We start from the raw sequence: 14,221 nt of genomic DNA on the forward strand, positions 1-14,221 counted from the left end.
TTTTTAGAAGCAATATGCAGCACACATTAATCAACTGTCTGAGAACATATGTGTGTTTGGAAGGTGAGCTTCCTGCCAGCTATGCTTTGTTAACAAACAGGTACTTTATCTTCTGTATGTCCCTACTTGTCCTTGCCTGGACACTGAAACCTCCAAATCACACATTCACTGGGTTTAGATTAATGAGAATAGATGTGTCTATGTTTGCTCTCACGCTCCATTTAGTTTGAAGGATTCCTCAATTGAATGCCAAATAGACAACAAAGTTCATGTTTAGTCTTTATATATATATATATATATGGCATTAAAGTTCCATCTGTCCAAATCATATGAACAGGTACTTCCTTGTACAAAGTTATCTGCATGGTGCATTTCCCATAAATCGCACTTGACAGACAGATATGGCTTGCTGATTGCTGTGTTGCCATTATGAGTTATGTGTATGACGTAAGCACAATTTCCCAGACTGAGAGGCTTTACGTGTGCGTGCAGTAAGGCAAAAGTCAAACTCTTCTAGGAAACTGTCATGATTTCTGTAAAACAGCTACTGTCTGCCCACGCAGCCTTCAGATGACCTCTAGTGGCCATAGTATTGAACTGTTTAGTGTAAATGGACCACAAAGAAAAGATGCCTTCAGTTAATTCATCTTACACATATATGGAAATAATAGATAGAAATATATATCAAGACAGACAGAATGGCACTGTATCTTTACAGGATATGGCATATGTAAGCCATACAGGAAGTACTGTATATGATATGCTATGCTATGAAAAAGTGTATCTGTCATCATTTACTGGATACCACTGTAATGTACACCTACACTCTCTGTATCGGTACTGAATACAAAGTAAAAGCAATCACTTTGGTGTATTCTTGTAATAATCACAAACACAATATAGATGTACTCTCATTGCATGTTTTGAAAGCAAGAAAGTGTCTGCTAGGACATAAATGTAATATGCAAACAGATGTTATTGCAGTTATGTACTTATTATGTATTTTCCAATTCAGTAAACTGCTATGAATAGAATAAGTATGAATCATTAGCACCAGACTATATAAATGTCTTTCTATTATGCTACATCTGTTTTTAATGAAAGGATGAAGATCTATTCTGAAGTCCTTTTTTCATGACAAGCAGCCTGTAAAAAACACACAGCAGACAAACTTGTTTGACTCTGAATGGATTTTCCCTCTTTCATTTCCATGCAACAACATGTGACATAATATATTAAGTCAAATTAATGGTCAAATTAAGTGTAAACCAAATCGTTACTGATGTGCATATCTCGTTTTTATCTTCTATATCTTTAAAGCATAATGGATTACTTTTAACTTTTTTGTCTGGTAACATTAGTGCAATATTTGATATTACTTTTCACAAAATCAGAAATTCCATTCCCAGAAAATGTCTTTATATTGCAACTCCTGAATTTTCTCATACTCACTTTTTTTTGTTTTTATTTCATTGTCTTTATGCGCCAGAGTCAGACTTTCCATGTCTTATCTTGTCTCTACATTTAGGTAGAGTTCAGGAATTTCTTGCCCTCAGTTTAGTGTAGTAGGCTACATGACATCTGACATACAGTAAAAGGCCTACTAACTAGGCAACAGAATGATGCAATCTCTTTTTTTGTGTCACGGTTTAGGCATAAATGCATTTAAGCCAAACTCATGACTTGGAGAAAATTAATAGCTGTTTTATTGCTTTAATCAACTATTATTGCACAACTTAGTTTAAACTGCCCCTCTTCAAATTCAATTGGAATTATAAGAAAGTTTCATTTTAAACAATTTTCGGATAGTACTTCCTTATTGTCGTTAAAACATGGAGAGAAAACTGCGTCGAAACTGTAAACATCACCTGACGAGCCTTTTCCCAGTCTACCTGAGTGATGATGATGTCACAGACAGCGCCTGCTCATAGGTGGTTCTTTCAAAATGGGCGTCTTGAAAACGTTGCCTAAACGTCGAAGGTTTCTCAGACTTTGCACAAACAGTCCGTCTGTCACCACTGGAGATAGGACGAACATCAAAGAGTGCAAGAAATTGTAAGTCAAATAATTGTTTTATTCGTTAAAGTGGTTTATTCGAACATTTCGATGCATTCCAGTAATGTTCGCATTAATATCGTATTTTGTTGTGTTTTCGTTGTTAGCTGAATATACGCGTGCCGTTGCCATGGTATTTAAAGGTATTCTTATATTATATTATAGGTATTTAACGGATAGTTCACTCAAAAATGAAAATTTTACTTCATTTACTTCATTTCCATGTTAAGAAAATCATGTAAACCCTTACAATGGTATTCTTCTGAGCAACACAAAAGGGGATTAAAAAAAATAGTGAACGTGACTGAGGCAGTCCTTTGGCCTATATTATGCAGCGATTAATAGGACGATATTTGGCCAATTATTAGAATTGGACGATTAACTTGTCAGTAGATAATGCACTTTTTCTATTTTAACTTTTTATAGTTAATTCTGATTAAAATATATTGTGTAAAATAAGTGTTAATTGGCATTGTTGTTTATTTACAGTATGACAACATGGCATCCATTTCAGCTGACCAGAATACCCAGCATACCCCTCAGCTGCTGTCAGTTGGAGAAAAGGATAAGAAACGGTTGCTAGAGGTGTATGTTAAGCGAAGTCTCAGCCTTAATGATGGAACACAATGTCCTCGGAGACAGGAGCACAGATCACACAAATGGGTCCCCATCACTGAGCAGAAGACAAGAGATCGCAGACATTCCAGCGATACATCTCTGAACTTGACTTCACAAGCCACCATCTCAGTTGAGGACATTAGATATGAGCATGTCTTTGAACCACAACTGGAAAAAAAGGAGATGCCTTCTGAGAAGAAATCCAAAAAGTGGAAAGTTAAAGGCAGTCTGCGTCGCAACGATGGCTCTAATGGGTCGCAGAAGTCCAATGGCAAACCCAAGAAGTGGTTTCAACATTTGGATAAGGGCAAGGAGGAAGGTGGGCTAAGCAGTGATGCTTCCCCCCAAACAAGTACGGTTGCTGTTGGAGATATTCATTCAAAGACACCAGAGTCTTCTACAGTGGAAAGGAAGGAAAAAGAAGGCAAGAAGACTAAGAAACCCACTGTATGGAAGACTTTCTTGAGCTTTTTTTCCAAAGGAAGCAATGAAAAGGAACAAGATCGTCAGAGAACTGAAGAAAAGCTCCCACTTTCCCAACCCTCAACACCCCAAATGTCTTGTTTGCCTTTAGCTGATGGCAAATCAAAAGGTGACGTCAACCTGCGCCACTCAAAATCTTTGAAAAAGAAAAAGTCGCAGAGGAGATCATTAAAATGGAGGCGAAGTGGAGATATGTCCACTGCAAAATGTATGTATCTCAGATTTTCTCAATGTATGTGCAGCTGTATTATGCATGTTCTTTGTATTAGTTTGGAGTTTGCATATATTGGAAAACAATTCTAAATAAGTTTGACTTTTTACAGCTGTTGCGATGGTGGAACCCACCAACTTGTACTATGAGAAAATGTCAGAGGAACTGGAGAAAATTGTGCATGAAGTGAAAGACAATCCAGCCGATGACAGTGCCACTTCTCAACCAATAGACCAGAGTGAGTGTTATTAAAATAGACTATATTTGAATGATGCAAATGAAATGGGTTAAATATTTGATAGAAAGTACTCCACAAACCAGTATAGGGTTCAGCTAGTTGTCACAGTGTCTGAATTACTCAACACAACTGAAGAAGAATGAGATTAAATGGATATTTTTACTCGTTTTACTCACATTTACTCGCAATCATGTTTCAAAACACTTTCTTTCTTTTGTGGAACACAACAGAAGATATATTTTGAGAAATGTCTCTATTGCAGTACTCTTTGGTTACCAACATTCTTCAAAATATGTTCTTTTGTGTTCTACCAAAAAAGAAAATCATACTGGTTTGGACACCTGAATTTGACAGAATTTTCATTTGATAAATAAACAGTTATCACTTAAGCAATAAAGCTGCAAATTGAAAGTGTTATACTAAAATTTTAATAATTATTTGCTCATTTTTATGTTGTTCCAAAACCATATGCTGTTATTTTTTTTAGTGTAACACAAAGGAGAATTTTACATATATTTAACAATTCATAGTGAACATGAAGGACAAAAACTGCCATAAACGGAGTCCATGACTTCTGAACTTCCGTTCTCAAATCTTGTTCTCCATTCTGCAAATTCTCACACAAAGGCTCCAGAAGTCTTTGAATACAGCACACAAATTGTATGAACTACTTTTATGGTGATTTTTGTCCCCTGGAGTTTGACAGATGTCGCCACCGTAACCTGCAACTGTACGGAAAATTATTTTAAAAATCATCTTTTGTGTTCAGCGAAAAAGAAACCCAGTATACAGGTTTTGAAAGACCCGAAAAGAGTGAATAATGAGCAAATAGACATTAGTCTCAGGTTGTTTTTTCTTGTGATTTTGTTGTTGCTCAAAGCACACAGTCTTATAATATTCCTCAATTTTTCTATTATATTTCTATAGTGTCACAAGAAGAGGTTATCAGGAGAATCACAGAACTGATAAAACGAGAAGGGGACAAACTAGATATCGGGGTAAGTGTATCGCTTTCACATTCCTTCTGAAATCACTAAAAATTACAAATTAGATTTTGCTTTTGTTTTGCGAATGTATGTTTCAGTTTCAAATGTATGAAATGTGGTATTTAAAGGAGGTCTACCTGTTTCCTTTTTCCTACTAATGTTTTCTCGTCTCCTGTCCCTCCAGCTGAAAGGGAACACCCCTGTGATCAGTTTTCTGAACGGGATCACCTATAGATCCTTCCAGCAAATGGCTGATCAATATGTTCAGTCAGAAGTTCCAAATAAGGACACCTGCCCAACCGTTGTGGCACCAGAGCTGGTGAAGTTCGCCTTCACTCTGGACTTCACTGCTCAAGTCGCTAATCTGCACCGCCAGGCCACAGGCCACATCATGGGCTTGGGGAACCAGTATCTCCAAGATCGCTTCACTCACATGAGTGAGAGCCATCCGCATCTCGCTGACTTTAAAGCAGAGGATCAGAAAACGCAGAACTCTGAGCAAGAATTCATAAGCTTGTAGAAGCGTGAGCTTCTAGTTGACATAGTTTTACTGGATATACCTCTGAACTGTACAAAACACGATGGAATGAAGGATTTTAAAAATTTGTTTTAAAACATTATTGAAGTTATTTGAAATTTGGGAGGAAACACTTTGTGAATATTTCTAAAGAAATTGAAACCACCAGCCTTTGAGAATTTTGAACATACTAAACCCTTGCGTAATTTGTTGCTATGTGTAAATTAAAAAAAACAAACCTGAATGAAGTAAGCTAGAGAAATGTAAACGCTTTCTGCAAATGTTTGCACAACTGCATTCATTATTTTTATTTATATATTGTAATGTTTTTTTTTTGTTTTGTTTTTGTTTTTTAATCTGTATATTATACCACTCTCTAAGCATGTATGTATTTTAAATATGTTGTAACTGTGTATGCGGGCATATGCAGAATGTTTACACCATAATGATAAAATATAGTGAATATGTTTTATAAAGTGTTGTCCATGATTTCATTTATTCATTTTCTTCTAAAATTGTGTTAAATAACTAATTAAAATTATCCAAAATAATAAAAACAGTATAGTTTTATGCTGTGCAATCTTATTTTTATTTTCATTTGATCCATCCTAAATTTGTGTGTTTTTAGTTTTTATAAACACAGCTTTGTTTTTTTTTTTTCAATAAATCAGGCTGTCCAAATCCAACTTGATAATGTATTTATTAGATTTGAACAATCTTACATACATAAAACAGAATTGTGGCATGTTTAATTTATTCTTACTACATTGAAATAATCATTTAGTAATATTATGTACTTTTGTCATTTGTATTAGTCTTTGTTGTTGTTTAATTCTATATAGTTTAATTTTATTTCTATTTCAGTTCTAGAAATTTTAGTACACTGAAAAAAATAAGATTTTTGCTGCTTGTTCAAATTAATTAAAATGAGCTAAAGTGGGGTTCCCAAACACATTCCTGGAGCCTCCCCAGTACTGCACATTTTGTATGTCTCCTTTGTCTGACACACCCATTTCAGGTCTTGGACTCTCAACTAATGAGCTGATGATCTGAATCAGGTGTGTTTAATTAAGGAGACATGGAAAACATGCAGTGTTGGGAAGGCTCCAGGAATGTGTTTGGGAACCCCTGAGCTAAAGCAACACAATTCCTACACATTTTGTCCTAACTTAATTTCATTGTGTTCAATCCACTTAAATATATCTAATATTGAAGTTTACTTAATGCGTTTGTGTTGGGATTACATGAATGAATTTTGTTGCATTAACTGAAACTGGGCAGTGCTTGTTAGTTCCCAGCATGCATTGCATATGACTGGATCAAGAGAGAAAATGTTGAAATTAGATGTTTATGTCTTTTTTGCAGTAAGATGATAATCAGTCATTAGAGAGATGTTTGACTGAGAGACTTTTGTCTGCAATAAGTAACACACTGTCCTTCAGTCTTCCTCTTGCACATCCATGTAGGAGATACAAGGAGAAGAGAGATCAGATTCTGCGTTCCTGTGCTTGTCCAAGTCTAGTAATAAGCTTCCGTCATAATCTAGCTTGTCCTTCTGAAGCTGTGGTGTTTCAGAATGGCTGTCCATTTCTAACTCTAAGTTGAGCTGCAGGAGGAAGGTTGAAGATAGTGGCTTTGCATCTATAATGATGATGTTATCTGTCTTTTTACAGAAACTGCCGAATCCAACGAGCTGGAAGCAGAGGAAGGATCGTTGTCTAAACGAGAGAGGCTGGGTCTGGCTGCTGCGCTCCAGCTGCTTCTTCGAGGTTGAAGTAGGAAGACAGCATGGCAGAAAACGCAAAGCGAGAGAAAGTAAAGGAAAAGAGGACCAGGGAAGGAAAGTCAAAGAAAGAGGGGGGAGACGGGACCAGGGTGCAAGAAACAGAGCAGGTGTGGGGACCAAAGGTGGAATTTGCAAAAGCAGGAATCTGGAAAAATTCAGGAACATCTAATAATGGTATTAAGATCAAAATCTATGTTTAAGCATTTTTTTTTAGATTTATGCAATTTAATTAATAGTAAAATTCCATCAAAATGAATTGAATAATCAGCCTACGTATTTTAAAGGTTCCGTGTGTAAATTTTAGCGGCATCTAGCAGTGAGGTTGCGAATTGCAACCAACGGCTCAGTCCACCGCTCACCCTTCCCTTTCGAAGCACATAGAGAAGCTACGGTGGCCGACACAGGACAAAGATGTCGATGCTTCTAATAAACCAGACGACTACTACTACTACTACTACTACTTTGTGCGTATTTAACGTGATGCAAGCTGCCTCTAAAAACACCAACGAAGAAGAACAACCTAGTGACGAAACGTGCTCTGTAGAGCAGTTTGTCCGTTTAGGGCTACTGTAGAAACATGGTGGCGCAAAATGGCGAATTCCATGTAAGGGGACCCGCAGTGTATGTAGATAGAAATGGCTCATTCTAAGGTAATAAAAACATAATGGTTCATTATGTAAGGTCTTTATACACCACTGAAAACATAGTTATGTATATTATATTGCATTTCTATCAATAGATCCACCTAAATATTACACACTGGACCTTTAATTGGATAATTGATTAAGGATTGTTCAGTTATTCAATTAAAATATGTAAGGATTATTCAATTTAATTTGATGGAATTTTACTATTAATTAAATTACATAAATCTTAAAGGCTTAAAAGTGTTTTTGAGTGTACATTCTTAATATGCATTCATGTTGTTCTTAATTCATAAATAATGTCACATTACAGAAATAAAATGTGTCATTTCATGTTTCATTACAAGGTCAATCATGTATGAAAACTTTGCTAGTTTTACCTGTTTGTTAACAGTCCTCTTAGGTGTGCGAGGGTGAACCACAGGTTTACGATCACATCCTGTTTGAATTCCCTGCCAGCATTCAGAGCTTGAAGGGGAATTTTCCTCGCCCAGCAGAAAAATCTGTTCACATACACATGCAAAACAACACTAGGAATGACAATAGGCACTTGCATGTTTTTCTCATATACTGATAAGATACACAAACAACATGAGCAACTGATTTAAGCTAAAGTTCTAACCTATAGATGAACAAGATGACAGTTGTAGCAGGAAGAGTGTACGGCAATAAAGTGTAGGATATGAGACGACACGGCAAGATGTTGTTGTGAAAGGTCCAGATGCCAAACTGTTCTGCTAGGTTACAAAGCAAAGCTGAAGAGAGAGATTTCATTTTAGCATGTACATATTTACATGTATAGTACAGAGCTGGACATTAGACTGGATCTAGTTGCCTCAAAAAGGTTGCGGACACATAAGTCACAACTAAGTTCTTGCATTAAACAATATCAAACCCAAGTGGAATCTGCAAACAATTGCTGCTAGAGCTTTTCTCAGCTGGTGTCAAAGTCATCAACAGGTGTAGTTCATGATATTAACTATGACCATGTCTTTTTGTCATCATTTTGAACAGTATATACATTATTCTATAATTTACAACCCAAACAAACTTCTGCTTGTAGAATGTTTTGCTTGTGGAAGGTTCTTTCAAATTCTACCATATAAAATGTAATGTATTCCTGTGGTGCAAAGCTGAATTTTCAGCATCAGTACTCCAGTCTTAAGTGTCACATGATCCTTCAGAAATCATTCCAATACGCTGATTTGCTGCTCAAGAAACATTTAATCAATTTAGTTAATCAAACAGTTGTGCTGCTTAATATTGTGAAAACTATATGACAGTTTTTTTAAGATTCTTTGATGAAAATAAAGTTTAAAAGAACAGCATTTATTTGAAATAGAAATTTTTTATAACATTAAAAATGTCATTACTGTCACTTTTAATCAATTTAATGCATCCTTGCTGAATAAAAGTATACATTTAAAAAGAAAAATTGTACTGTATTCTATATTCATTTTAAACATGAATTAACTCTTTAAATACTTCTCGGGGCTCACTCTCAAAAAAAAAAATTGCTCTAAACAGTAACAAATTAGGCTTGTAACAATAGCAAAAACCATTTTGGTGCTAATTAGAAACTTTTTTTTATAAAGAACCATGCTTTGAAAGTGCTATATACCACCTTAATGGTGTTATAAATAACCTTTTTATTATTTTATTGTTATCTTTACAGTTACAGTGTGTCTCTTCTATTTGTTTATGTAAAAACAATTATGTTTATAAAGGCCAAAATTAGCAAAAATTGACAGTATGTGAGCCCTTTACAATGTTAAAAGGAAAAGTTATGGGATAGCATTGAGAGTGTGTTGACAGTCTGTGTAATTGGATGGCTGCTGAGCTCCAGAAAATTAGTATGAGGTGGCTTTGACAGTTAAAGATTAAAATAACAAAAAGGTGGGAAAAAAGAACCCTAAACTCTAACACAAAGAACCATTTCAGCATATAAAGTTCTTCAAGACAATACGATTCTAAATAGAACTGTTAGATCCTTTAAAAAACCATCTTTTTTTAGAGTGCTGTATGTCACTAGATATCCTGCTAACAGGGAATGTTCTCAGAATGTTCTGGCAAGGTTCTCTCAAAGTTATGTCATTCTTCCAGTAACATCTGGTAATAGAATGTTAGTTCAGAGTTTTTTGTTCAATAATTTCATCTGGTTTTTCATGTTCTCAAAATGTATTATTTATACATCAATTATGGAGTGTTTTTTCTTAAATGTTACTACTTGTTCCAGAATGTTTAGAGAGCATTCAAAAGTAACATTCCCAAGATGTTTGCAACGTGTGTTGCAAAATGTTTGCAAAATGTATTATTTATACATAATTTCCTTGCAACATTTTTCATAACGTAATAGCAACATTAGCAAAACGTTCTTAGAGCATATTTTTGTTAGTTGGGTAGTGTTTGTCATACCTACTTCACTAAGTCACAAACAACTTGTACCACAAAAGCATTTGCCTGACATTTGCCTGTGGAGCAGGTGGGATATGGGGGCGTAATGAGGGTAAGAGTGATGGAGGGCTGCCCGCTGGCCCTCAAAAAACTTTGCTCTTCACCTGCACAGTAAATGTCTTCCCAACCCCAGAATCACCAGTGACAGTTGAGAGTGTCAGTAACAAATTTGGAAGTGCATTGAATCTGGAATTATCATGTGTATTCAGCTTCTCACCTTTTTGTATCCATGCTGATAGGCTGATATACAGTAAGTGCTCCAGTGAGTTCAGGTTCCAGGGTAGGTCCTCAAGACCATGATAGTACTCCTCCGGTAACTCAGTGTCCATTTTTATCTCCTCAGAATGCTCTCCTTTGCCCCACATTTGCTCCTCTTCCTCATTTACTTCGTTTGTTCTCTTCATGTTTACGTCCAGATTGGCTAATGGTTTATGTCATGGTAACTAATGGATTGCAAGCATGTTATCTTTTAAAAGATTTGGACTAACAAATTCTAAATGTCTTTTAAATTGGCACCTTACAACTGCAGACAATAGTGTCCTCCAAAAAACATATACTCTTTATATTTCACACCAGTTAATCTCAGTTCACCTCTAAAGAGTTGAGAAAGAGCCATGTTAAATAAAAATTTTAGGTTACTTACATGATAGTTCATAACATCTTTCAAGTCCTGGAGGGGAAAGCAGCAGAAGCTACTTCATTATACTGCAACCTTGTATTAAACTCAAGCTTATTTTAGAGCGAGGCAGTGGCCAGTCAGCATGACAGGGTATTGCCAATTTATGCTATTCTGCCACCTATTTTTATACACCACAGACAAATGATTGATGGCTGCAATACTGAAATTGACATCTGACCAACACATGCTCAGAGACTTTTACCAGGCACTCATTATTTTCAAAAAGTCACCTTCCTCCAAGAGGGTGAATTGATATATTTATCTTACCTCAGTTTAAAGTGCAAAGACAATGATAAATGATCATGTTTCATTGAGTGTTCTGACATGTCAACTATTGAGTCAACCAATGAAATGAGTCTGGAGCCAAACTAACCTGTTTGTTGAACAATGGGAGATAGGTGCAGTAGAATGTTTAGGAAACAATTATTTTTTGATATTACATTATTAATGAAGACCAATTCCTTGGTTTTTCTTAATTGTTAATTTATAACTTGAAACGTGCCTTCATATTTTATGATAAAGTATTTATATACAACAATGTGACTATTATTTTACTGTAGCACTAACACTTTACAATAAGGTTCCATTAAACTAACAATGAAAAATACTTCTAAAGCATTTAATCATACTTAATGTTAATTTCAGCTTTTACTATTACATTATTAAAGTCAAAAGTCATGTCTGTTATTATTTAATGGACCTGAGCTAACATTTACTAACAATGAACAGGTTTTTTTTTTTTAACTAACGTTAACAAAGATTAATAAATACTGTAACAAATGTATTGCTCATTGTTAATGCATTAACATTGACCTTATTTTAAAATGTAGCTCAAAACTACCTGCATTTTGAGGTATTAAGAAACCAGTTTCCCATACCATTCTGCTCCTTCAAGAGATTTATATAAAAGCATAATACGATACATGCTTAGAAACACAAAAGGTTGGATTCAACAGTTTTTAGCAAGTTCTATTCAACTTAGACCTGTAAATCAGAAAAACGATTACCATTTTGCAGACAAATAATCATAAGGCATCTTTAAACACAAATGTTTTCCTTTTTTATTGTATTTTTACAGGTACAAAAGAAAGATTAATCAAAGAGGCCAAAGCCCATGTCTTCATCAGACTCCTCAGATTCTTCCTTCTTCTCTTCCTTTTTCTCTTCCGCTGAAAGGCAAACATGCAAATGTCAAACCACATGTAATGCACAAAGTTTCCAGGTTATTTCTGACTCAGACAAAGTATTTTATCAATGGAGCGGTTCACCCTACTTCAGCAATTTAGTAAAAAGGAATGAGGAAGAAATGCTCTATGATCAGATCCATAAAAAAAAAATTAGTCTAACGAGTGACATTCAAACTACTAACGAAAAACAGATCACTCACACCAGCAAACGGATTGTGCAAGAGAATATTTTGCTAAAATGTAATGCATCTGGAAAACTGTAATCAATGACAGTGAAAAGAAAAAAAAAAATCCTGAGCAGTTTTATTCAGGGAAGCCTATAACATCAAAATAATCTTTACTATTCAAAAACCTAACTGGACTAGACTGAAGTACGTTTTTGTGCCTGTGTCAGTAAAAGGCAGTGTTATTTTATTATTAATGAGATAGTATTAAAGTAATTAATATTTTGCTTTTTTTTTTTCATTGTTTAAATTTTCTGTTTTCATTTTCTGTTTAGCTCAATTTACTCATTTTTTTTGTTATAGTTCATTTTAGTTCTATTAATTTTGTTTTTATAATTTGTATTTTATATATATATATATATATATATATATATATATATATATATATATATATATATATAGTTTTTGTTCAATTTAAACTATATGAAAATAGTTTAAATAAAATAAGTTTTTTTATATCTTATTTCAATTAAAGTTTAGTTTATTTCAAGTAACAAAGGTTTTTTAATGGTTTTAGTTTTGGTTACCAGGTTTATGAAACTACCCACCTGCAGGTGCTTCCCCAGCAGGCGCGGCTCCACCGCCGCCAGCGACAGCGGCAGAGACCGCCACTGCACCACCCGCTGGAACGGAGGCTAACTTAGAGAGGCCTGTGGCAAAATACAAGTAAAAAAACAAAAAAAGGGAGTGTTTATACCTCACATTATTTAAATATTATGTAGGTCAAACGGTAAAAGCAATGAAGTCTTACCGGCATTCATGACTTCATTGATGTCTTTGCCATTTAGTTCACTGATGACCTGTTAAGCAACACCAAAAACAGAAGGACTGACTCATTTGGGGATTTAGTTGCTGTACATGAGATAGTATTAAAGTGTTAATAAAAACAAGGAAACAAGTTCACCAGAGTTGAATGTGCAACAACACCAGAACTGTATAGAATTCCTTAAAATTAAACTAATAATAATAGAATGTACCCATGAGATTTATTTATGGTAAGGAGTGGAGAATCCAATTAAACATTTACATTATGATGAATGTTTAGATGTTTAATTATAAAACACTTATATTAAGATGAAAACTCTGTTGTCAGATTTAAAAACAGGTTTATTAGATCCAGGATCCACCTTGTTAAGACGTTCATCATCGGCCTCAATTCCGACACTCCCCAGGATGTTTTTGATGTCTTTGGCGGATGGGTTGGCGTTGCCACCCAGTACAGCCAACAGGTAAGCGGCCACGTAACGCATTCTAGAAGAGAATTTACACATATTTACAACTGATTAATGGTTTTGTTTTTATGTATCTTCTATTCACATAATTTTAAGAAGCACTTGACATTTTATAGAATATTGCAGCATTTATTATGACACATGGTTTATATTTATCTTCGATTTATATGACCTTAAGAACAATTTGACCAACTATATGAAAAATAGTGACTAAAATTTTTTTAAAAAAATAGATATTAGACATAAACCTCAGACTGTCTAAAATGTGATTGAAATCTTTGGTCTCACGAAGGGTGCTGTAAGTCCGGAAACATGGTAGTAGATTAAACAAAATATTTCTTATATAATTAACTGATAAATTATGAAAATTAATTACTGAACTGTCGCATAGATTGAAAGTCAGATGTTTACTCTGACTGAACTTCACAGAGTGAACTGCCAAGCAGCTGACTAGGTTTATCAAGCGTGTTATACATGCTTTGTTTAGGGTTAGTGACATATACATTTTAAAACAGAATTCAAATAATCAGAACATTTTTCAACCCTTCACGTCTTATTTGAAGTATTAACAATAATTACAGTCTGCCATATTTCAATTCTACTCTGGAGCACAAGGAAACAAAATGGAGTATGCTATTTCACTTGATAAACATGTGCTTACAGAGTGGAAAAACAGTTGAATTTTAATCACGAATAGTATCTAAAAAACTGTACCGAAACACACTTTAATACTTTAAATATATGAAAGAGATGTCAATAAAACATACTTTAAGTCTGTGAAAGACACGAAACGTAGGTCACGCTGCAATTTCCGGAAAAGAGAGGACGAGTAGAGGAAAATAGCTGAAGAATGTAGCAGTATTCGATGATCTGATTGGCTGCACGATGCGCCCTGTCAAAATGGCAG

General features: G+C 34.8%; 3 protein-coding genes across 3 annotated transcripts; 1 reads left to right on the top strand and 2 right to left on the bottom strand.

Annotated features, from left to right (window-relative positions):
• The first annotated feature begins 1,934 nt into the window (after positions 1 to 1,934).
• LOC127514972 (uncharacterized) lies at positions 1,935 to 5,678 on the top strand. The gene is made up of 5 exons (XM_051898268.1): positions 1,935 to 2,055; positions 2,545 to 3,364; positions 3,480 to 3,605; positions 4,533 to 4,603; positions 4,776 to 5,678. Exons 2-5 carry the CDS (start codon positions 2,554 to 2,556, stop codon positions 5,109 to 5,111), a joined length of 1,344 nt encoding a protein of 447 aa, XP_051754228.1. The 5' UTR covers positions 1,935 to 2,055; positions 2,545 to 2,553; the 3' UTR covers positions 5,112 to 5,678.
• Positions 5,679 to 5,789: 111 nt separating this feature from the next.
• LOC127514973 (uncharacterized) lies at positions 5,790 to 10,752 on the bottom strand. Its single transcript, XM_051898269.1, has 5 exons — positions 10,636 to 10,752; positions 10,210 to 10,435; positions 8,161 to 8,293; positions 7,919 to 8,041; positions 5,790 to 7,039 (listed from the first exon to the last, which is right to left on the bottom strand). Exons 2-5 carry the CDS (start codon positions 10,394 to 10,396, stop codon positions 6,547 to 6,549), a joined length of 936 nt encoding a protein of 311 aa, XP_051754229.1. The 5' UTR covers positions 10,397 to 10,435; positions 10,636 to 10,752; the 3' UTR covers positions 5,790 to 6,546.
• Positions 10,753 to 11,708: 956 nt separating this feature from the next.
• rplp2 (ribosomal protein, large P2) lies at positions 11,709 to 14,221 on the bottom strand. Its single transcript, XM_051897770.1, has 5 exons — positions 14,082 to 14,221; positions 13,210 to 13,333; positions 12,834 to 12,882; positions 12,631 to 12,732; positions 11,709 to 11,840 (listed from the first exon to the last, which is right to left on the bottom strand). The coding sequence occupies exons 2-5, from the start codon at positions 13,330 to 13,332 to the stop codon at positions 11,764 to 11,766; spliced, it is 351 nt and encodes a 116-aa protein (XP_051753730.1). The 5' UTR covers position 13,333; positions 14,082 to 14,221; the 3' UTR covers positions 11,709 to 11,763.

The sequence above is a fragment of the Ctenopharyngodon idella genome, chromosome 6 (assembly GCF_019924925.1).
Source record: "Ctenopharyngodon idella isolate HZGC_01 chromosome 6, HZGC01, whole genome shotgun sequence".
Lineage (NCBI taxonomy): Eukaryota > Metazoa > Chordata > Actinopteri > Cypriniformes > Xenocyprididae > Ctenopharyngodon > Ctenopharyngodon idella.